We start from the raw sequence: 24,842 nt of genomic DNA, 5'->3' as shown, positions 1-24,842 counted from the left end.
GTGCAAGATAGGGCAGAAATCATAGAATAACTTTTCTTTCCTTATTTCAGCGCTCCTGAATGGCGTTCTGTGGACCCATCAGAGCAGAAACGTCTCACCCAAACAGCAATCGATGATGGAGAATTCTGGTACAGTACCATTTCATACACATTGGAGTGTTTCATTATGTAAATTAACAAAGCAATACTAAGGTCTTTACACTTCTTTCCCATAAGAGGGTGGCCAATGGGTCTCCTGCTCATAGCGAATACAGAATAACAAGGGATAGTACCAGCACTTATCAAGTTGGCTTATTCCAAATTTATTTTTGTTCCAATGTATTTTTGTTCAAATTTATTTTTGTTCATAATCTTTCCATTCCACTCTGATACAACTTCCTTAGTGATCACATCAACACTTTTCATTTTCCACTTCCTATCTCCTCTGATTTTACATCACCATTCCTCTTCACCAGCCTAGTGAGACTGAGGCTTGGATTTCCACCTCCAGCAAATAATCAAAACAGAAAGTGATCCTGCATTCTACTGCCTCATATAAGACATTTCGATGTTATTATGGCCCACTCTACCACCAATACCTCTCTCTCTATGACTGAATATTTACTCTTAAACATCATGTTTTTTTATTTTCATTCAATTTCTGAAACAAAGGCGCATATAAACTCTTAGCTCTGGCATATGTTATAATGCAGCAGTCATAAATTAAGGGCAGATTAAGGACATATAAATATGCCGAGGCACACAAAATCAGTCCATATTGTAATATACGAAGTAACCAATGTAGTAAACAAAAGGAGTCTGTAAGATATTCTTTTCCATTTATTTTATTTTCTTCTCCAATTCTAAATACAAAACACAATGGCAGCCGACACGTGTTTCGTCCAACTGACTTTTTCAAGGCTAGATGGTAGAAGAAAAGTCACCCGGCACCTCAAGTGTCAATGCGAAGGTTCTATATGCAGAAAAGACCTGAGTGTCTGTAAACATTCGACAAATTCGAAACACCAGTGATAAAACCATTCACAGTGTTTGCCGAATCCTATCAATGGAAATGGGTCAAGGTCTTCAATGGTAATGGATATGCCTGTGGTCCACCGTTATCGCAACGAGTATCTGAAGTAAAACGTAATCCACGTGGAAGTTGTACGTCCAGATATTTTGTGAGTTGTGTCTTAGATAAAGAATGCCAGTAGCTCCAGGAATTCACAATATAATGTGGAGGTCTGTAACAGCATCCAATGTTAACGAATAACCAGTTTGTGGGAAAATATATCTCAGACCTGTTGTACACAACCTTTATACAACGCAATATGTTGTCTGGCAAACAAAACAAGTACTGTCGGAATAGGTTGTGGAATGAGACGGAGACTGACTTATTACCAAGACCTGATAAGCCAGGAGCGATGGGGAACCACATACGTCCTGTCTATTGTGAGTCGCAATAGACAGGACGTATGCCGGTTACCCCGTCGCTGTGTATGTAATTTGTGAACTCGACGGAGACCGTTTTTTATTGTCTCTTTGAAGGTGGAGGGAGACTTTTTACTTTGAGAGCACCACATTGATTTGTACACCAATATTACTTTCGGGTTGATTGATTACACAGATGTGCATTCGTAAATAGGCATTGCCACCTCTGTGTTCCTGTGTAATAGCTCAGATTAAGGGCCTAATTTGCATTTTGGCAGATGGATTGCTCCAGCACAACAGTGACTGATATCCCATCCTCCGAAATATATATATAATAGGATATAATGGGATTTATATTTCAGCAGACAGGATATCTGTCACTGTTGTAAAAGAGTAACCCGTCCGCCAAGATCTAAATCAGGCCCTAAGTCACTACAAGACTGGCACTTCTCATGAATCACTCAATACTGTGAAATTCCTTCTCACATTCATCCAAAATAAACTATACCCTTGTCTTCAAGAGCTTTCTCATATTTTCAGTCTGGGTGACAGTATTCTTCACAGACCTAGTACAAAATTTTGCCTTACCCATTTCTAATTTTTGAAACAAGCACTTGAGAGATTGTCTTCAACTATACCTTTTTATGTTTCAACCCATTACTACTAATCCTACCAAAGTTTATTCCAAATCTGTATATCTCAGCCCTAAATGTCAATCCATTGTTTTGATAAACTTTTAAAATGCAATTCGTTGTATATGGTACCAAGGGCACCGTGGGTCTGTAAGTTAAAGTGTCCATTCAGGGCTGCAGCATTGATTGTGCCACCCTGAGTGTTACAAGGAACAACAACTCTCCCAGCCTTCCACTGCAGCCTGGAAGAGCAGTTTTTGTCATTTAAACCAATTGTGGAGCCCACACTCCCTGAATAATACACAAGTCTTCCCGAAGAAAGGCCCACTGAGCCCTAAGGCAGGAAGCTATACATGGTTAAGTAGGATATATACTTTAATATGTCCTAACAGTAAAAGCCCTAAACCGTTATTTTTACTGTGAAAAGGCCACTAGCCCAATTGGCAAGTACAGCTTTACAGGCTGACATCTAAGTACTGATAACATCTGAGTGGAATAACTAAATGGGTACATCAAGGTACAAATTCATCCCTTCATTAAACTCAACTTGATGCCCAAGTCGAATTTAATGTAATTTTTAAGGAAAAGCAACTTTTGAACGGTGCCACTCTATTGCGCGTTTTTTCTAGTGGCCATTCACAGATGCTGCGCATCAGACAAACCTCTGCCCTCCTGGGTAGGAGTGTAAATGACTCCCAAGTACAGGAACCATAGAGGCTTACCTACCCTCGCAGAAAGCCTCCCAGGGTGTTGGTCCAAAGAGCGAGCTTCAATAGAGAAGCAGCCTTTAAAGGACAAATAGCAACCATACTAGACAGGGGCTACCCCTTTGTTTAAGTAGACGGGCTGGCAGCAGTAAGAGAGACAGGGAACCACTTGCCAAACCAGTTTATCCTTAGGCATGTATCACATAGGTAGCCACACCTCTAGAGTGGGCTGCCAAGTTCCCTACACCAAGAGAGGGGTCCGACAACTTGAGTGGGAAGAATAATGCACTCTGGGACTGCTAAGATGCAACACATAGCAATAGGCAATCATAATGCAGATGGGAACCTGTTAGCTCATTGGCTAGTGACTGCTTTATCCCCCAAGGGCACTTTTGGGGCATACATATGGTACCCCTGGCTACCTGAACCTCAGATCACATCTGGACTGGAGAGAGGACCAAAGAAGGACCTGCTGACATGCTGACCCCTGCACCTGGCAAGAAAGGCTGCACAAATGGCTGGACTGCACCTGCTGCTCCTTTGGTTGGCAAAGAGAGGACTGTGCATGTGTTGCCTGGTCCATAGCACAGACACTTCCGAGCCCCAGGCAGAAAAGGTGAACTTCAAGAGTCAGTCGGTTGACTCCCTGTTCCATCATCAAGACCATAAAAGCTGAAGTAGCCTGTCCTGGCTTGTCGATAGCTGCTTTCACAGAATCACTGGTGATCACCAACATGCATCCAAGAAGACTACTCCTCAGTTCTCAGAAGTTGCAACCTGGTCCATCGGACCTGGGAGATTTGTCTGAGTGCAGATTGGTCACCAAAAATGGACACTAGCCCACACCAAACAAATCAGCTGAACATGCTGTGACTGGATACCCTGATACCAGTATCCCAGTCATAACCGGATTTCTCATGGCTCAAAGAGGACTTTGAGGGACCCCAACTCCTGTGGTCCAATTCGCCCCACCTTAACTGTGGACTAATCAATACCTCCAGACCACAGAGACCTAAGAGCATCTTTCATCATCCTCAACATGCTCAGCATCCTGTATCCTTAGCATGAGGACCATTCCATTGATGTCTATGGTGGCCCTTGTGTAAAGTGTGGAATTGGACTCGAGACTGCTTCAGTTACCAGGTAGCTGTCCAGCTATTCCTTACTGGCCCCCTTGACCTTCTTCCTGTGGGAGTTGGTCACCCTGTCCAGACCAGAGTTGTCAACTACAACTCTATAAAACTTTTCAAACGTTTTCAAACTGTAAGGTTAGCAACGTTTTTTTGTGCTTGGGACTAAAAAGCTGAGATTTACATTTTACTTCAAAATCTATAAATCCGGAACCCTCCAGTGGATTTTGTTCATTTTGGTATGTAAAAATTCATAGAAATCTAATCTATTTTTATGAATTGGTGTCGGATTTTTTTTGTATTGTGTGAATTTCTTATTCTGTTGTTTGTTGCGTCTAAATGCTTTACACTAGTTTCTTCGTTTAAGCCTTGCTGCTCAAAACCACAGCTACCAAGGGTTAAGTAAGAGGTTTTACAAAGGAGCCTGACTGGACCCAAGACAGATTTGTGAGTGTATTACGCGGTGAAGTCACACAACTACACCATATAAAACACCATAATCTTCACATACACATACCTCCAAATTCAGGTCAGGCTTAAAAAATTACTATGGTTTAATCCCATACCCACCAGATCAAAGATCACAATTTTTCGCTTCAATCAAACAGCATTTGTAAAGCGAAACACAGTCACCCCTAGGGGTATCCGGGTGCTGCTTCACTCTATACCTAGTGGTTTCAATTTTACACCTCCTTAGAAATACTTCTCAATTTAGTACCAGCAATTTAGTATCAGCAGAGTTGACTAGTGTGTCACCATTACATGTCACGTTCACTAAGCCAATAAACTTTCTTTCTTTCCACTATTGACTTGCAATACAATTTTGCTACAGTCCTCATCTACATATTTGATGTATTTTCTTGCATTTACACAACATCTGACATAATGCCATTTCTTACAACAGTTTTTACAGCATACCCTTACTGTCAGATTACCCATAATAGTGGCCACATGACCCATATTATCCACAGCACTGATTTATGATAATTTTTCTCTCCTCTTTGATTATTTTGGTATCCTGATTTTGATGCAACTACTTGTACCCACTGCTTCTTGCCTTTTCTTTACTTATATGTTTCGAATAAGTCATAGAATGCTCAAAACTCTTGGAAATGCAATACTCAAGACCTCTTGGAAATGCGATGGTTAAGACCTCAATACAAGTAGAATTATTATTCTTACCTTATTCTTACCTTATTTGTGCCACTCTTACACTTCAGTACAATTGTTTTTGTATCCTTTACTCAAAAAGTACGCATATTTAGACAAAGTCGTGATAGGATATTCCACTGCCCTCTAAGTCCGAAATTATATTGATCTGTTACTTTACTAGCTTTTGTATCATAATGTAAATCCATTTTTTTTCACATTTCCCATGCTCGCACAAGCCCTTGTATCCCCATCAGACACGTCTGATACGATTTTAGAGACATGTTGTCCCTCTGAGCCCAGACAGTGCACTAAAAGGGAGGTTTCGCTTTCCGCACCCATATTTGCACTACACTCTGGCACAGTGCAAATAAAATATTTTTTAATTTTGGCCAGTTTCAGTTGGGTTACTCTGGAGACATAGAAGCTGTCATACTCTGCATGGTTAACTTGCTGAGCATTCTTATACAGAACATATGTTACACACAGGACTACCCCAATTCTTACAAAGGCGCATTTCTATTCATTTCAGTCCCTGCACCGTGTGGTACCATGTGGCATGCTCCCATTTCTCTATGGGAGCTTGTGCTGCAGGCGGTTTACAGCCGCAGCATAAGCTCTAATAGAGAAATGGGAGGATGTGATTGCAACATGTGCAGTTGCATTGTAATACCTGTGTCGGGGCCACCAAAGGGTGGTCGGTCAGTCCCAAGACCGCAACATACGCCCGACATTGTGTTTTGAGGGAAAACAAGTGAAAGCAATTTGTAGCCTGTGTTGAGTGAGGAATGTCCCCTTCATGGTAAATTGATGTTTACCTTCGCCCCACGTGTTCCAGTCTATGTGAAACTGGCATTCCCTCTTTATATTTAGGCACTGGCATCACACTAAAATAGTGTGTGTACAGAAACCTAAGCCTGTCCCTTGTAATGCAAGGTCCAAAGCCTGTTATATGACAGAGAGGGGCTTACAAAGTGTGATCTTATAATGGGTGTAGAACTACTGTTCATGCCTTGGGTAAATCATGTGTAGCGGTTGTGACAGAATACCCAGTTTTTGTGATTCAGTAGTGTGACCATACTTTTTTCTCTTTGTCAGGGAGAGGATAATCTACTGACCCTTACTATGTAATTTTCTTCTGTAATATGAACCCCTTAACCTTGTGCTGACATTCTGTGTGCACTTCAAGTGTATATATGTGCAGTGAGCATATAGTAGACGTATCATTAAACTCTTTAGGCCCTATCATGATGTTTGACAAAAAGCAGCAGACCTTTGGTCGGAGGCTTTCCAACCGATATCTCTGGTTTCACTTTTAACCGCTGTATTACAAAGACGGCGGTGTTCGGAAGTGAAACAGGCTGGTCATTCCGGCTGGTTCCGATGGGCTCATGGAGTCTGTCTGCCAGTCAGAACTGGCACATAATCCCTTAAGGACTGCTTTTCTGCAATCAGGATTACGATGTCGGTTTCCCACAGGCTTTCAGTGTCAGACTTTCCGGCATAGAAAACCTTTCGGAAAGTGACTTTGGGGTACCCTAGCAGGGCCTCCTTTTCCCTACAGCCTCTGGTTGGGGGCCCTGCACTGTGTGTCAGGCTCCCATTTCTCTATGGGAGCTTGTGCTGCGGGCGGTTTAGAGCTGCAGCACAAGCTCCAATCAAGGAATGGGAGTATGTGATCGCACCATGTGCGGTTGCATTGTAATACCAGTGTCTGGCCCACCGACCGATGGTCAGTCGGTCCCAAGACTGCAACGTCCACCAGATATCATAATGAGGCCCATAGTTTTTTGAGTGAGTACTGGGACTAGTGAGATCCATTTTGAATGCCCATTGGTTTAGTTTGACACAAGATGGAGATTGATGTAGCTTTCCAAGATAGTGCAAATATATTGACTGCATTTCTGTGACTAGAAGGTTGATATCCAGTTACCGAAGTGAGGCAGAATAGATGGGCTGCCATTAGAAATTTTATGAAAACCTTGATAGTAAAAGGCTGCTGATTAGTTTTATTCTGACACTGCCAATTGGTTGATGGTTGGGATCAGAAGTGTAGTTTCTGTTGCTCAGGGTGGGGAAATTTCTAGGCAGGGCCCACCCTTTGTCTCTGATTAGTGCTTCAGGAACACTGATGAACACAGGGTGTAAGCGTATTTAATTTTTTTATTAGTCAGTAAAAGCCCTAAACATTGTTAAAATATACAATTAACATCACAAAGAAATAAGTAAAAAAGAAGGAAATGAGACAACCAATCATGTGAGGTCTATGTACACAAAAAATCATCTAACGGATATTACTGTTACGTGCAAAATAGCACGTAAAGTGCAACAGAGCAGGTCTTTTATCATGGGGGATCAGGAGCTACAATAACATGGCAAGCCAATGAGCCCTGATTCTACCTGGTATCCCATAATTGTAACGCGCTAGTGTTAGATTACCAAAGACATATGCTGTGTGCAAAATTATACGTAGAGTGCAACAGTGCTGGTGTTTGATCATAGGGGGATATTCGGATGTGCTGGGGAGATATCGGACCTGGTGGGATAGGGAACCAATAAGCCCACATTGTCCTTGTCAGCCCGCCATGATGTGGGTGGGTTCCACAGATTCTTGACGGAGCCTGTCTAGACCATCCGCCTTGGTCCTCATCTGGATCCGAGAATTCACTTTGACAAGGGATTTAAAAATGTCCCAAAATTGTACCAGTCAGATATTAAGCATTGTATTCTTTGGTTCTAATGACTCAATTACTACTGATCTGCAAGACCTAAACCCTAGTGCATCAAATTCATTCTTCAACATGATTTTCAACTGGCGGCCTGGACTGGGGCAAAAGCAAAAAAAATGCTGCAGCATTTTGTCTGTCTGGTGACATGAATGGCATGTAGTTTCTGTGAGAAGTTGGCCCGATATGCAACGTTCGCTATTCTAGCGACCGCTATGTATCGTTCCAACGACCCTTATGGTGTTTGGTTGTAAGTCAACCTATAGACCAGCTATCCTAGTAGCGTGGATACGAGCAGTCTAAGGCTAAAGACTCGAGAGGGCGCGTTAAGCCAGCTGTTTACCACACATGTACCCCTTGAACACCCAGTGAAAGGACACCACACAAGTGTTATGAAAATAAACAATATATTTATTAAGAATCACAACAGCCCTGTACTCTTTATGAGGACAGGGTACTAAGCACAAACCAAATCTCTTTAGCAAATACTTCAAGTGCACAGTTTAAAACAAGTGTCCGAGGACACGGAAAGGTTAAGGCAAGTCGGAAGCGAGGGACTAGAGTAAGGAGGCTATGCAGGCACCGAAATGCCGAGTTACCTAGCCACGAGGGCTGCGGCTGCAAGTCTTACAGGTGTCGGGGTCTTCGCTGACGAGCCAGGAGCCGGAAGAAAAGGAGTTGCTGGCCGGCGACCAGTGATGAATAGTTCGTAGAGATCCAAGCCTGGATCGGAGATTGATGAAACCTGAAAGCAGAGGGGACCAAGTTCGTACTACTAGCCAGTAGTCAGAGGGTACCAGGAAGGCACCAGTTGGCCGTCACCTCGACCAGGTGAGTGGGCGACGCTAGGCTCTGCAGTCTCACGGACCAGGAGGCGTTGTCGGCGACCACGGTGGAGGTGCGAGCTGTCCCACGACGGATGTCGCTGTCGGCGTCTTGAGTGGACCAGGAGGGTCCGGGGTGCTTCTCGAAAAGATGGAAGCAAGGGCCAGTCTGGAGCAACCAGATCGGCAGTGTTGATTCTCGGATGTCGTCACAGAAGGGCACAAGCCAGCGGCTAGTGACCAGACAACGTGCTGAGCAGCGAGCAGAAGGGCCCCACGCAGATCGTGGAGATGCTGGGAGACTGCACTTCGGTGCTGGAGCGGCTCAGGGTCGGGGTTTCTCGGACCCCAGAGCACTCACCAGAGAGTTACCTCGATGGTCGTGCTGGTTTTTAAGAGCGTGCAGGTTCTGATGATGGCCGGTCCCTCGAGGTCTCGTCGCACCCACAGATCACAGCTGAGCTGATGACGTGGGTAGAGGTCAGAGGTGCCAGGGAAGCCGGTTTCTCGTCGAGCTGGGCCGTCGGATTCCTGAGGAAGGACTTACAGCAAACCGCAGAGTTCTTAGATGGTGCCCGCTGATGCAGGGTGACTACTCCTTAGTCACAAGGGAGAAATCTTGAGAAGAGTCTTGAAGTCCTTTCGTAGAAAGTATTCTTGATTCAAAGATGATCTAATTTGGAAGGGTCCCCGCTCCGGCCTTTATCCTAAAGAAAGGGGTGGGTACATGACTAGGTCCTGCCCTAAGGGTGGGGCCAGGAAGGGGGGTAGTTACACCCCTCTCCCCTGCCGGGCTTTCCCCAGGCCAGGGCTGTCGCCCCTGGAACTGGTTCTAACCGGCAGATGCGTAGTGAGCACCGGGGTGCCACTCCGCAGTCACCTTCTCGCAAAAGCCCTACCTACCCAGAATACACAAACCCTGTCTGGGACGGTGCGAACACCGCCCTCGACAGGAAACCCTTTGTCCAAGCGCTCCTCGCTGGAAGGACTCCCAGCAGCAGGAGGTCAGACTTGTGTCTGTGGTGGCAGCATCCATTTTGTGGAGCTGAGGCTTTCGTTAACTTTAACCGGGGTTCACAGTTACTTACATGTCGTGTCCCTCTAGAAGGGCGGAATGCTAACCTCGTCGCCAGAGTTGGTGAGAGGGCAGCATCCCGATTCGTATGACACCTTACTCGACATGTCTTGATAACGCGACACCGAAGTTACCGATATGGTACGCGTTATCATGGAACAGCCATTGGGTCTTGATTCCGCAAGCTGCAACCGGGCTCGGCTCGGGCCAGAGCTTAGTTCACACGAGCCCATGCACTCTGCCTTCAGGATTGTCAAGGCCTGCCATAGGAGTGGCTGATAGGAACTCGGGTGTCCATTGGAGGGTTAGATATAGGGCTACTATATCTAAAGCAAAGGGTGATTACACGACTTCGCCCCAGCTGTCGTGCAGCCAGTTGTGTCAAATTTAGGAGGCCAGCCAGGGGTGGCATAATACATGCTGCAGCCCCTGGCGGCCCTGGGTACACCTATGCCCTGAGTTACAGGGTCTGATAAAGTGGCCCAGTACCAATTGGTAAATGCACCTAGGGTACATCTCGTAATTTAGAAAGAGAACAGCCAGGCTGTGGGTCTGATTGGCAGGCCCACAGCCAGAGAAAGTCGTAAACCAGTGAAACAAAAGCAAAAAATCTGGGTGATCATAGGATTGCAGACCCTACTCTCCTACATGACCCCCCCCCAAACGTCGGAACAACTAGCTAACCTTGACCAGGTGAGTCTTCTTGTTCTAAGTGGAAATATCTGGAGAGCCCATCGGCATTGCCATGATCAGTACCAGGTCTATGTTCCACTGTGAAGTCCATCCCCTGTAGGGAAATGGACCACCTAAGCAGTTTGGGGTTTTCACCCTTCATCTGATTTAGCCACAAGAGGGGCTTATGGTCGGTCTGAATCTTGAAGTGAGTGCCAAACAAGTATGGCCTCAGCTTCTTCAGGGCCCAAACCACAGCAAAGGCCTCCCTCTCAATAGCTGACCAATTCTTCTCTCTAGGGGTCAGCCTTCTGCTTATAAAAGCAATGGGCTGGTCTTGACCATCAAAATTCAGTTGAGAAAGAACAGCTCCCACACCCAACTCAGAAGCATCTGTTTGGACAATGAATGGTTTGGAGTAGTCCGGACTCTTGAGGATAGGCGCCGTGCACATGGCCTGCTTTAGGTCATCGAATGCTTTTTGACAGCTCGCTGTCCACTGAACCTTTTTTGGCATTTTCTTACTTGTCAGTTCATTTAATGGTGTCACGATGGAACCATAGTTCCTGACAAACTTCCTGTAGTAACCAGTCAGGCCCAAGAAAGCTCGAACCTGAGTCTGGGTGGTTGGAGGAGCCCAGTCCCTGATTGACTGTATCTTGCTCTCCAGTGGCTGAACCTGACCTCCACCGACAAGGTGGCCCAGGTATACAACCTGTGTCTGCCCTATCTGGCACTTGTTGGCCTTGATAGTGAGACCTGCTGCTTGCAGTGCCTCTAACGTCTTCCGCAGGTGGACCAGGTGATCCTCCCAGGTGGAGCTAAAGACAGCAATATCGTCAAGATATGCTGCACAGAAGTCATCCAGCCCAGTAAGGACGTGATTCACCAACCGTTGGAAGGTGGCAGGTGCATTTTTCAGACCAAAGGGCATCACCACGAACTGATAATGCCCACCAGGGGTTGAAAATGCGGTTTTAGGCTTGGCGTCCTCAGCTAACCTGATTTGCCAATACCCAGCTGTCAGGTCAAACGTACTTAAGTAGTTGGCCGAAGCCAATCTATCGATAAGCTCGTCTGCCCTTGGTATTGGGTGGGCGTCAGTCTTAGTGACTGCATTGAGACCCCTGTAGTCTACGCAAAACCTCATCTCTCTCTTACCACCCTGGGTGTGAGGTTTCGGCACTAGTACTACGGGACTAGCCCAAGGGCTATCCGAGGGTTCAATGACTCCCAGCTCCAACATTTTCTGCACTTCACTCTTGATGCAGTCTCTAACGTGATCAGGCTGCCTGTAGATTTTACTCTTTACGGGCAAGCTGTCACCAGTGTCGACCTCATGGGTGCACCAATCGGTCTGACTGGGTGTCAGAGAAAACAGATGTCGGAACGACTGAAGAACCTGTTTACAGTCGCTCTGTTGATGTTCGGAGAGGCTGCCACAAAAGACAACACCATCTACCGAGCCATCGTCAGGATTCTGAGAGAGCAGGTCGGGGAGAGGGTCACTCTCCTCTTCCTGTCCCTCATCTAGGGCCATGAGCAAACTCATGTCCTTCCTGTCGACATATGCTTTTAGCCTGTTGACATGAAGCACCCTGTGGGGGCTCCGGGGAGTTCCCAGGTCGACCAGGTAGGTGACCTCTCCCTTTTTCTCCAGGATGGTGTGGGGCCCGGACCATTTGTCCTTGAGTGCTGCTGGGGCCACTGGCTCCAACACCCACACCTTCTGTCCGGGCTGGTAAACAGTCAAGACAGCCTTTTGGTCATGCCAAGCTTTTTGGAGTTCTTGGCTGGCCTTAAGGTTTTCGGATGCCTTCTCCATGTATTCAGCCATCCGCGAGCGGAGGCCGAGCACATAGTCCACTATGTTGGTTGCAGGCTTTTTGAGAGGTCTCTCCCATCCTTCCTTCACCAAACACAGGGGTCCTCTTACAGGATGCCCGTACAAAAGTTCAAAAGGGCTGTAGCCAACCCCCTTCTGTGGGACTTCTCTGTAGGCGAACAAGAGGCAGGGAATCAGGACGTCCCATCTACGCCGAAGCTTTTCCGGTAGTCCATGAATCATCCCTTTTAGGGTCCTGTTGAATCTCTCAACAAGCCCATTGCATTGTGGATGATAGGGTGTAGTGAACTTGTAGTTGACACCACATTCCTTCCACATAGCAGTTAAGTAGCTCGACATAAAGTTTGCACCTCTGTCGGAGACGACCTCCTTAGGGAAGCCCACTCTGGAGAATACTCCAACTAGGGCTCTTGCCACAACAGGTGCTGTAGTGGTCCTAAGGGGAATAGCTTCAGGATACCTGGTGGCATGATCCACTACCACCAGTATAAACTTGTGCCCTGATGCTGTCGGTGGTTCCATGGGACCGACGATGTCGATCCCCACCCGTTCAAAGGGCACCCCCACCACAGGCATTGGTATAAGGGGGGCCTTTGTCGTGCCACCTGACTTACCACTGGCTTGGCAAGTGACACAGGAGCGGCAAAACTCCTTGGTATCTTCGTTCATGTGAGGCCAGTGAAAGTGCGAGACAAGCCTGTCCCACGTTTTCGTCTGGCCTAAGTGACCTGCTAAGGGAATCTCGTGGGCCAAGGTAAGTAGGAAACCACGCTGAGACAAGGGGACGACCAGCCTCCTGGTCATGCCAGGCTTGGGGTCTCTTGACTCAGTGTACAGGAGTCCATCTTCCCAGTATACCTTGTGGGTACCTGTGGCGTTCCCAGCAGCCTCAGCAGCAGCCTGCTGTCTGAGGGGTTCAAGAGAAAGGCAGTTTAACTGGTCCTTCCCCAGATCTTCCCTTGAGGGTCCCCCTGAGCCCAAGAATTCAACTTGATCAAGTTCGAACTCCCTCGGCTCAGTTTCCCTCAATTCCTGTAGGTCAGCCTCCTCTGAGACTTGATCCTCGACCTGGGGCAAGGGGGAAGGCGCAGCCTTAACCCTACTGCTCTTTTTCTTGGGAGGTGTCTGGTCCGTTGTTCCAGGATCCAGCACCTGTTCAGTGGGGCATTTCCTGACCTGTGACCTAGTCACAGCGAACACATGTGCTGGCAAACCTAACATTTCCATGTGAGTCCGGTGCTCCACTTCTGACCATTGTGACGACTCCAAATCATTGCCCAACAAACAATCCACTGGGAGGTCTGGACTAACTACAACCTTCTTTTGGCCAGTTACCCCTCCCCAGGAGAAAGCTACAATTGCCATACTATGATTGGTAGTGACATTGCTTGCATTGGTCACCAGGAATTCTGTACCTGGCATGATCTGTCCAGGGTCCACAAAGTTAGGCGTCACCATGGTGACGCTGGCACAAGTGTCCCTATAGGCCTGAGCCATCTTTCCATTGATGAAAGGCGTCTGTCTGTATTTGCCCAACGTATTGGGGCTTACGTCAGGGGACACGTCCACGTCCCCTGTACTGACAAGGACGGCCTGAGTGAGTGTACCAACTAAGTTGTCACGCCCCTCAGAACCCAGGGTTAACCCTACTAAACCCTTGGGAGGTGCACTACCACTGCTGGCTGTACTAGGGGGCACAGGTGCCTTAGGGGCTGTAGTGGCAGGAGGCTGCCCTCCTCCTTTCTTGGTGCACTCACTAAACCAGTGAGACTTACTTTTACAGTACTGGCACCATCGTTTGGATTGGCCTTCTTTCTTCTTTTGGGGAGCCTGACCCCCACCCTCTTTGGGTTGTTGGGGACCTGCCGAAGACTTCTGGTCATTTTGTTCCCCCTTAGAATCTTTACCCTTCTGGTCTGCTTTCTTCTGACCACCTTGATTCTGGCCCTGGTTCTGTTTAACTCTCGTACGAACCCATTTGTCTGCCTTCTGTCCCAATTCTTGGGGAGAGGTCAGATCCGAGTCGACAAGATGCTGATGCAACAACTGGTTCTGACAATTGTTTAAAATTTGTTCTCTCATCATCAAATTGTACAATCCTTTGTAATCAGTAACCTTACTGCCCAGCAACCAGCCCTCAAAAGCCTTAGTGGCACAATCGACAAAATCAGACCAGTCTTGAGCCTGCGTTTTCTGGGTATCCCTGAACAGCACCCTGTACTGCTCAGTGGTTAGGCCGAACCCTTCAACTAGTGTATTCTTCAAGACTTGGTAATTGTTAGCGTCCTCTACCCTTGTGGTGAGAAGCTTGTCTCTTCCTTTACCTTCAAAGGAGAGCCACAAGATAGCTGCCCACTGACTCTGGGGAACACCTTGCACAGTGCAGGCCCTCTCCAAAGCAGTAATCCATTTGTGGATGTCGTCCCCTTGCTTAAAGGGGGGCACTATCTTCCCAAGGTGTTTCGTATCGAAACTCTTTTCCCTATTACTAGGTACATTGCTGCCACCAGTGGGGACTGCCCCACTTAACTGTTGCTCTCTAGCAAAAGCAAGCTTTTCCTTGGCCAGGGCAAGTTCTTCCCTTTCGATCCTCAGATTAGCTGCCCTTTCCTTAGCTTCGTACACTCTCCTCTGAGGGGACGTCATCCCTCTTTGAGAAGAGTTGCGAGAGCCATTGGTTCGAACAGATCTGCTAGAGCCTCTTGACAGAGACCTAACTCGTCCATTCCCAATGTTAAGCGCACCTGACAGTAGCGCCGGGGGTCCCCCAGTACCACTATCATGTTTGCTTAAGTTGGACCGTGTCAGTCTGACGACTTCTACCTGTCCCTTATCTGCCTCGTCCCCGGAGAGATCCTCATCCTCATCCTCCTCGCCGTCTTCGTTCTCAGTTGCGAGGTGGATGAGGTCAGGATCGCCCCGGGTTCCCTCGAGGGGAGGCATGCCTCCTTCTGGATTAGAAGGGCTAAGAAGCTTCTCAGCCTTTCTGGCATCATAAGTCTCTAGGAGACCAATCAGAAAGGAGGTGGTGGGGTTAGCCCCTTGCTTAATTTTCCTAGAGGTACATACTTGTCGTAACTCATGGAAGTTAAGCGCAGTATATCTTGACGGGATGACCTGTGGAGGGTCAACTGACACAAGGGGAGACTCAGAGTTTCCTCCTTTGTCCGACATACTGTTTCTAGTGTGGTGTAAGTGATGCACCTACCTACACTATGTGTTTACCTACTTTTCCCTTGCTAAGAGTTGTAGCCAAGGTGTGCTACGCCTTGAGGAGCTACAACAGCTGGTTCAGTAGAACTCAGAGTATTCTAAGCTTTAGTTATATGTACTAGCAGTACTTGTGTGATCTTTCAACAAGATATTCTTAGGATACGTGTGGTAAAACAACAGCAAGCTCAAATCCCAACCGCTGCTCACCAATGTGAGAAGTTGGCCCGATATGCAACGTTCGCTATTCTAGCGACCGCTATGTATCGTTCCAACGACCCTTATGGTGTTTGGTTGTAAGTCAACCTATAGACCAGCTATCCTAGTAGCGTGGATATGAGCAGTCTAAGGCTAAAGACTCGAGAGGGCGCGTTAAGCCAGCTGTTTACCACACATGTACCCCTTGAACACCCAGTGAAAGGACACCACACAAGTGTTATGAAAATAAACAATATATTTATTAAGAATCACAACAGCCCTGTACTCTTTATGAGGACAGGGTACTAAGCACAAACCAAATCTCTTTAGCAAATACTTCAAGTGCACAGTTTAAAACAAGTGTCCGAGGACACGGAAAGGTTAAGGCAAGTCGGAAGCGAGGGACTCGGGACCCTAGAGTAAGGAGGCTATGCAGGCACCGAAATGCCGAGTTACCTAGCCACGAGGGCTGCGGCTGCAAGTCTTACAGGTGTCGGGGTCTTCGCTGACGAGCCAGGAGCCGGAAGAAAAGGAGTTGCTGGCCGGCGACCAGTGATGAATAGTTCGTAGAGATCCAAGCCTGGATCGGAGATTGATGAAACCTGAAAGCAGAGGGGACCAAGTTCGTACTACTAGCCAGTAGTCAGAGGGTACCAGGAAGGCACCAGTTGGCCGTCACCTCGACCAGGTGAGTGGGCGACGCTAGGCTCTGCAGTCTCACGGACCAGGAGGCGTTGTCGGCGACCACGGTGGAGGTGCGAGCTGTCCCACGACGGATGTCGCTGTCGGCGTCTTGAGTGGACCAGGAGGGTCCGGGGTGCTTCTCGAAAAGATGGAAGCAAGGGCCAGTCTGGAGCAACCAGACCGGCAGTGTTGATTCTCGGATGTCGTCACAGAAGGGCACAAGCCAGCGGCTAGTGACCAGACAACGTGCTGAGCAGCGAGCAGAAGGGCCCCACGCAGATCGTGGAGATGCTGGGAGACTGCACTTCGGTGCTGGAGCGGCTCAGGGTCGGGGTTTCTCGGACCCCAGAGCACTCACCAGAGAGTTACCTCGATGGTCGTGCTGGTTTTTAAGAGCGTGCAGGTTCTGATGATGGCCGGTCCCTCGAGGTCTCGTCGCACCCACAGATCACAGCTGAGCTGATGACGTGGGTAGAGGTCAGAGGTGCCAGGGAAGCCGGTTTCTCGTCGAGCTGGGCCGTCGGATTCCTGAGGAAGGACTTACAGCAAACCGCAGAGTTCTTAGATGGTGCCCGCTGATGCAGGGTGACTACTCCTTAGTCACAAGGGAGAAATCTTGAGAAGAGTCTTGAAGTCCTTTCGTAGAAAGTATTCTTGATTCAAAGATGATCTAATTTGGAAGGGTCCCCGCTCCGGCCTTTATCCTAAAGAAAGGGGTGGGTACATGACTAGGTCCTGCCCTAAGGGTGGGGCCAGGAAGGGGGGTAGTTACACCCCTCTCCCCTGCCGGGCTTTCCCCAGGCCAGGGCTGTCGCCCCTGGAACTGGTTCTAACCGGCAGATGCGTAGTGAGCACCGGGGTGCCACTCCGCAGTCACCTTCTCGCAAAAGCCCTACCTACCCAGAATACACAAACCCTGTCTGGGACGGTGCGAACACCGCCCTCGACAGGAAACCCTTTGTCCAAGCGCTCCTCGCTGGAAGGACTCCCAGCAGCAGGAGGTCAGACTTGTGTCTGTGGTGGCAGCATCCATTTTGTGGAGCTGAGGCTTTCGTTAACTTTAACCGGGGTTCACAGTTACTTACATGTCGTGTCCCTCTAGAAGGGCGGAATGCTAACCTCGTCGCCAGAGTTGGTGAGAGGGCAGCATCCCGATTCGTATGACACCTTACTCGACATGTCTTGATAACGCGACACCGAAGTTACCGATATGGTACGCGTTATCATGGAACAGCCATTGGGTCTTGATTCCGCAAGCTGCAACCGGGCTCGGCTCGGGCCAGAGCTTAGTTCACACGAGCCCATGCACTCTGCCTTCAGGATTGTCAAGGCCTGCCATAGGAGTGGCTGATAGGAACTCGGGTGTCCATTGGAGGGTTAGATATAGGGCTACTATATCTAAAGCAAAGGGTGATTACACGACTTCGCCCCAGCTGTCATGCAGCCAGTTGTGTCAAATTTAGGAGGCCAGCCAGGGGTGGCATAATACATGCTGCAGCCCCTGGCGGCCCTGGGTACACCTATGCCCTGAGTTACAGGGTCTGATAAAGTGGCCCAGTACCAATTGGTAAATGCACCTAGGGTACATCTCGTAATTTAGAAAGAGAACAGCCAGGCTGTGGGTCTGATTGGCAGGCCCACAGCCAGAGAAAGTCGTAAACCAGTGAAACAAAAGCAAAAAATCTGGGTGATCATAGGATTGCAGACCCTACTCTCCTACAGTTTCTTCTTGATATTCAGGGAGTAAGTGGCCTCCAACAGGCGGAGCCAAGTGTAGATATCTCACACTTGATTGTTCACTTGGTTTGAATACCCCTATTTGCCACCAGCCCCATAGCTACCTATTCTGTGAGCCATCACCTTGCACAAAGGATGTATCCGATAAACAGCCAGAAAATTACATTTGAAAATGAACCACCCCAAACCAATTCTGAAACCTTAGGCACATTATCCACATTCCCTAACTGGTAAATATGTATTTTTACCAAAGCAGGAAAAACTCCACAAAGTAATTGAAGAACTGTTTTGTAATCATGGCGGGTGTCTGCCTGACAATGAGTTTCCCTGAGGTAAGAGAAATCCCCTAGAGTCTGTACAACTTGCTGGAGACCTTCGAAGGCTTTCCTGGCACCTTCAAGTCTGCCTGTCTGCCTGCCTATTCAGAGAGGGTAGGAGAGTCTCTGGCCCTGTTGTTGGAGAGCAAGTGCCCAGGATAAAAAGACAGCTGTATTCCTGTGTGTGATACACTCAGAAATACTGACAGCTCATGGAAGTAACGCCAGGGACTACACATGTCCTGAAGAGTCTCTAGGTTTCTAATTGCTGCACCTGCAGTGGACCACATCCAGATACCAAGCCTGCGAATTATTCACTTGCTGCTACTGCCCAACTCCAGGCATATCCAGTGGGTGACTGTTACTGACAAAGCAAAAGTCTGATCCTAGCCCAGAGGTCCCAGCTAGCTTACAAGTACCCCGAGTGTGCTAGGATCAGAAGCCGCAATTGCCTGTAATGAGCATTGATCAGATCCCGAGCAGGAGGGTGCATCTGCTTGAATTAGGCTCACTTAGCATCCTGCTCACTCATTACGGGCCAAGTCCCAAGTGAAGTCTCCTCTGCAGTCCTGCATGAGAGGAGCCACAACTGAAGCTGCCGGCAAGAAGGAAACCCAGCAGTGCTGCATGACCGCAGAAACCTGAGCAGCCTCACAAGTGAAAAACTGAGCTAGACATACAGACTGTATTCTGCAACAGAAACCTCAGCTGTTACTTTAACAATCTAATTTTGGTATGAACTTTTTAAATGAACTTTGAAATACTCTGCATGCGTAGAGACCCATTGAACTGTTTTCCCAGTTTCCTAAGCTATATTAAGTCAACTCCAAGACACTAGTGGCAGACAACCTCAAACAGCAGGACCATACTTCAGTTGCCCCTGACTGCCCTGTGGCCCCTGTGGGGGTCTGGCAGCCTGCTTACTGTTTGACACCTTAACTCAGTGCTTTCATCTAGTAGCCTGGACTCTGCATTCTATGCCTGCACTTAGCAGAGACTAGAAATAGTAATTCAGCTGCATTTCAAAAGAAGAGTCAACCCTTTCACAGCCCTAGATTAAGCTGGAAGGAGTTCCACCAGCTGCATAGATAGCTTTGCAACAGGCTAAAATTCTCCATCGTTTATGTGTGTGTGTATTTCCACACAAATTGGCTGAGATGTTGGAATTGATAGCAAAGGGCACAACGGGTAGATGGACCAAGTCTGTTGTTGTTTTCTAAGGTTCTGTCCTTGCCAGGTTCTTCAAGGAGTAAAGACAACCCTCACAGGTGGATAGTGCTCCTTTTGGGTGGCCTTTAAAAAACGCATGCACAAGACGTCTAGGTACAGTGCCTGCAGAGATTATTTACCTCTAAAAGTCAAATAGGATGTGCCTATCCAGGGTCATGATGAACATATATCTGAGTGGTATCTTGCAAAAATCTTTGTGTACATTTCAGTAGGAAAATGTGTTTCAATATCTGGCAGTTGCCACTCCGAGTAAAGCAAACACTGCTTATGGCAAATAGTAGTACATCTGTGAATTTGATCAGGGTATGTTTTGTGTGGCAAAACAAAACCAGTGAGAGGGGAGAGGAATAGTTATATGGGAAAGACACTCTGTTTCCCCGGACTGACATACATGAACCAAAAGTGAAGACTGTCTTCCAAAACCACCAGACCTGAGCTAGGCTGGGAAGTCCCTGCTGAGCTTTGGTGCATGTGTGTCCTTTGATTCCCAGCAAGCCCCCGATTTGCTCCAATGAGTCTTGATTAATCTCCATTACCACTATTCTTGTAGTAGATAATTACCAGATTTGAATCAACTCACCCTGTATGGAAGGGTTGGGTAAACTGTCTCTTAATCATGCATTGAATATGTGTGGATGCGTATCTCCTGCTCAGTATAGGTTAGGCGTACAGGCATCTTAGAGAGCCTGATGAAATCTGTGCATATTGTAAAGCAGATGAAACATGTCGATCTAGAATAAGACACAAAGGGTTAGTTAATGCCTCTTTGTGTCATGTTATGTTTTTTTGCCATGTCACAGGCCTCCTCTTATTAAAGAATAGGGTTAGGGTTCCCTGGAGATATTGATGACTTTTTTTGTCATAAGATCCCACTAAGAATATAAAGATAATCAAATTGCTGCCTCCAATTCTGAGGTTTAGCCCACTTGGAAATGAGTACCTCATCAGGTGAGGACAAGATGATGAAGCATGCCACATGATTGGCATGTAGGTGAAGGTTCTATAAAACACATGTAGTGTGCCTCGTGATCACTAAGGACAAGAGCATAGTGACTGCTTGTTTTAGACGACACCACCTTTTGATTTTTGTATATTTTGTGTGGTGCAAATGTACCATTACCTTTTGCACTGAATACTGATATTCCTTGCTCACTGTGCCACTGCCACCAAGCTACACCCGACTGAAGAGCCACAATCAGGGTGAAACAAGTCATGAGTTGCTTGTATTCCAGGTCAGGGAGTACCTAGCCTGGCGGTTCAGGCTGATTGTTCCTATTGGAGCAGGGTCAAATTTGATTTGCATATGGCTGGGTCCAAACTCAGATGGTATGGAGGGAAAAAGAACGATGGTCTGCAATGCTACCCCAAGCAATTCCCAGTGGTTAGACGTACTGTAACCATGCTCCCATCACCTTTTGTTTGTTTTGATGTACAGCATTAAATGGCCAAGGGGATCCCCACATGTGGATACCTTGCTTACTGTGTCAGTGGAGCTACTGAAGAGCCCCAATCAGGGTGTACTGGTCTTGGGTTGCTTGTGTTCCAGTTTAGGGGGGACCTAGCCTGACAGTTCAGCTACACTGGTCCTATTGAGGCAAGATTAAGACTGATCTGCACATGGCTGGATACAAACTGAGGTGGTAAGGTGGGCAAAACAATGATGGGTTGGAATGCTACCCCTAGCGATTGCCAATAGTTAAACTTATTGCAAGCATTCTCCAATCACCTTTTGAGTGCCTGATATGAGTCACTCATCTAATAGAGAAGGGTGTCATCAAGTCAGTGGGCTTGGAGTGAAGTGGAGGCGCCTCACTGAAAATCTGAGACACAGATTCATGTTGTAATTAGTTTTGCATATTTCTAGAGCTGATGCGGTTCAGTAGCAGTGGGACACCCTTCTCTGGTTTTGGTGCAAGTTGGAACTTACAAAGATGGTGTCTTGTCCGATTTGGTGCAATACAGAGCTTGTGCTTGTGGTTACCATGTCTGATTTATTTTACCTTGTCTGGTGGGGGTACGCCTTTATGTATAGCTGGTATTTTATAGCAAGTGATCATCTCCTTAAATATTTTTTACAAAACTGCACTGTGCAGTAGAAATGTGTCCCCATCACCCTACTTGCCTAATTTGAAATTGTTTGTGCCGTTCAGCCTTCAAGTTTTATTGCTCAAGTTACAACAGTAACAGATGAGACGCAAATGTGGAAATTATACATAGGACTGGTTAGCATAAGTGCGAAGAGACAGTCTATCAATATCGTTCATTTTACTTAACTTCAAGTAATAAAATGCACTCCACAAAATGAACCCATAAAAGTTCAAGACAGTGTGAAACCTGGAAAGTGGTTCCTGTGCAAAACAAATTAATGAAATTAATAGTTTGAGGTGGGCCAATTAAGGACAGAGAGTGTAGGAGGGGGCTATTGTATTGTATGGAGTTTAGTCTAGTAATGATTAGTAGCAGGAATATAGTTCATTTTGAGTGAAAAAACTATCAAAATTAATATAATACATTTCAAAATGCTAATTTGTATGTTTCATGCTTATGTATAAGAATAAGCAAGACTCTCCTATATTCTCAATATCGTGAGGTTCTCTCATTCCATTTTGTTCAATCTGGTAATGCTTTCCAACTAACAAAGTTTCACATGGTCATATTTTCTGATTATTTATTTATTTATTTATGACATTTGATTAAGCGCGAACCATTGCCCATGGGCGTCTCGGCGCTGTGACGTCTGCAACAGATTCTCCAAGTGCTTATGTAAATTTTGAGGTATTATATTAGAAGTGAAAGAGACAAACATACTATACCTAATCATGAGCTGATTACCCTGAGAAAAATGGTATAATTTGAGCTTGCTCTAGTCAATGAAAGGACTATAAGAACACTGAGAACTGTGTTAGTTTATCAAAAGAATTAGCTATTTGTTAATAAAGTCAATTGCAAGATACATCTACACCATTAGTGACATGAATACATTTTTTGTGCGAAAGGCATCAACGAAAACAAGAAGGGAGTGCATGGCATCGTCGGTAATAACTGTTAAAATACCAGGACTTCAGATGGGGTTAGGACATGAAAGACCTGTAGAGCCTCTTTGTTCTTGATCTATAGAATGTAGCCACCTGTGATGATGCTATTAGGCATCATTGTAATAATCAAATAACTGAATTCCTAACAGTTTCTCAATTGTGAATTATTTTTACATAAGGGCTTGGTGAGTGTTATACCTACAGTCAGAGAGATGGAAAGGTCAATTTTAAATGACTAAAGACTACAACTATGGGGCAGTCCAAATAAAAAACTTTGCCCTGCTAAGTTTGTTGAACGTAACAGTTGCCTCAACAACTTACGCCTACAGTAGGGTCACATTAAACGTCACACATCTTCCCCACATGAGATGATGATTCTTGGTTTACATTTTGTAGGTGCCTCTAATGTGACATGTTCATCCTTTTCTCACATTTTGTAGGATGCAGTATGAGGATTTCCTAAGGCACTACAGCAAAGTTGAGATCTGTAACCTCACCCCTGATGCTCTTGAAGAGGATACTTCCCATAAGTGGGAGGTAATGGTCCATCAGGGGAGCTGGGTGAGAGGTTCCACCGCTGGAGGATGCAGAAACTTCCTAGGTAAGCTCTTACTTTAATTCTGCTCTAAGCAGCCAGTGAATGTTTATTAATTACATTTCTATAGCGAGCTGCAAAATTATGTAATCTGAAAAATTCATATGTACAAATGTCAAATTACGATTCAGTATCTTGTTACTTAATTGCAATTTGGTTTAGCACTTTTGTGTTTGGAATGGGCGTGTTTAGGGCTTCCCTTACAAATACCGAATTGCTGTGCAATGTATGACTGTTTTATGACCAAGTTAGTGTTCCAAAACATTGATTTTTTTTGCCAGCTCCTAAAAGATAGTTGTAACCATTTGCAAATGAGGAAGAGTCCCAGCTCTCACAATTGTGTTTTCTTAGTAGACATGCCTGGATGACCTTCATGTGCAAGTCTTAAAATCTCATCCTGCATAGACTCTGGAGGGACACATTTCCCATCTTTAAATATTAATTCACCTTCCACTTCCTGCTCACCTGATACTTGTTGGAAAGGCCTCATCTCTGGAGGTACTCCTTTTTTTCTGGGCCAACCTTCCATCTGATATTTCTTAAACAATTTCCATCTCTCATCTTCAACACTACTTTCACTTCATTTCTCTTCATAATTACTCCCAAACTCCCCAGTCACATAATTTCTAATGGATGCAACCATCTCAATATCATGACACACTTCAGAGATTTTGTTACCTGGGCATGGTAATCGGGACAGACAATCAGCAGTTACATTTTACTTGTCTGGTACTTACTCCCCACTGAAGTTATACTCCTGTAATCTATATGTGAGCCTAGTTATGCGTGCTGTGGCATTCCAGCCCCTATCAGGTAAATAAATCGCCACCAAAGGTTTGTGATCCATTCTGAGTATGAATCTACTTCCCCACAGTGTTTGATACCCCACACACACCCCAAAAGCTCTCTCTCAGTGACAAAATACCTTCTTTCTGTGTCATTGGGTGTGCAGGAGGCAAACGCAATGCACGATTCATCTTAAACACATTTCTGAAACAAAACACCATCAATGCCACATAACTAGCACCAACAGTGATATTAAAAACTTGGTTACACAGAATGGTTTCAGCGTAGGAGCTTGTACAATTTCTTCTTCAATTTGCTGCAAGGCATTCTGTTCTCCTCCCTACCAAAAGAACACTGCCTTGTGCCTAGTTAGCTGCCTTACTGGCTCATCTTAGTAGCAAAGTTCTTGATAAGCTTGCTATAATATTCGCACAACCCTGCAGAAGACACAAGTTTTTCCTTGTTGTCCAGAGCAGGAGTTTCAACAATACCATCTACAAGAGATAGGAATTACTCCATTTCCAGAAAGAGTATGCCCCAGGTACTGAACCAAATAGCAGAACATTTTGTACTTTTACTCCTTAAGAGTCAGACCATGAGATTCCAAAAGTTTGCAGACTTCCATAACATGTATAATATGCTCCTTTCCTATAGAGGATAAGGATTGGGAAAATGCGCACCTCCGGGCCACTAAGGTATCCCGTAATGCACAATTCCAATTAATTAGTTTTTACACCCTGCATAGAGCATACATTACACCTGACAGAATTAATCGCTATTTCCATCGAGATGATGCAGTTGCCCTCGCTGCCAGGAGATAGGAGCTAGCTACATCCACATAATGTGGAGCTGCCCACAGCTAGAAGGGTACTGGCAAGAA

The 24,842-nt window shown here is 46.3% G+C and overlaps 1 protein-coding gene across 1 annotated transcript in view; it reads left to right on the top strand.

The window, feature by feature from the left end:
* Positions 1–24,842, top strand: part of CAPN9 (calpain 9) — a 301,607-nt gene that overhangs the window by 136,911 nt on the left and 139,854 nt on the right. The window contains exons 8-9 of the mRNA XM_086927144.1: positions 51–128; positions 23,022–23,182. Coding sequence (XP_086783270.1) covers positions 51–128; positions 23,022–23,182 — 239 coding nt within the window. The remainder of the gene's footprint in view (positions 1–50; positions 129–23,021; positions 23,183–24,842) is intronic.

The sequence above is a fragment of the Lissotriton vulgaris genome, chromosome 6, assembly GCF_964263255.1.
Source record: "Lissotriton vulgaris chromosome 6, aLisVul1.2, whole genome shotgun sequence".
NCBI classification, from domain to species: domain Eukaryota; kingdom Metazoa; phylum Chordata; class Amphibia; order Caudata; family Salamandridae; genus Lissotriton; species Lissotriton vulgaris.
This window is presented reverse-complemented; position numbering and strand designations above follow the sequence as displayed.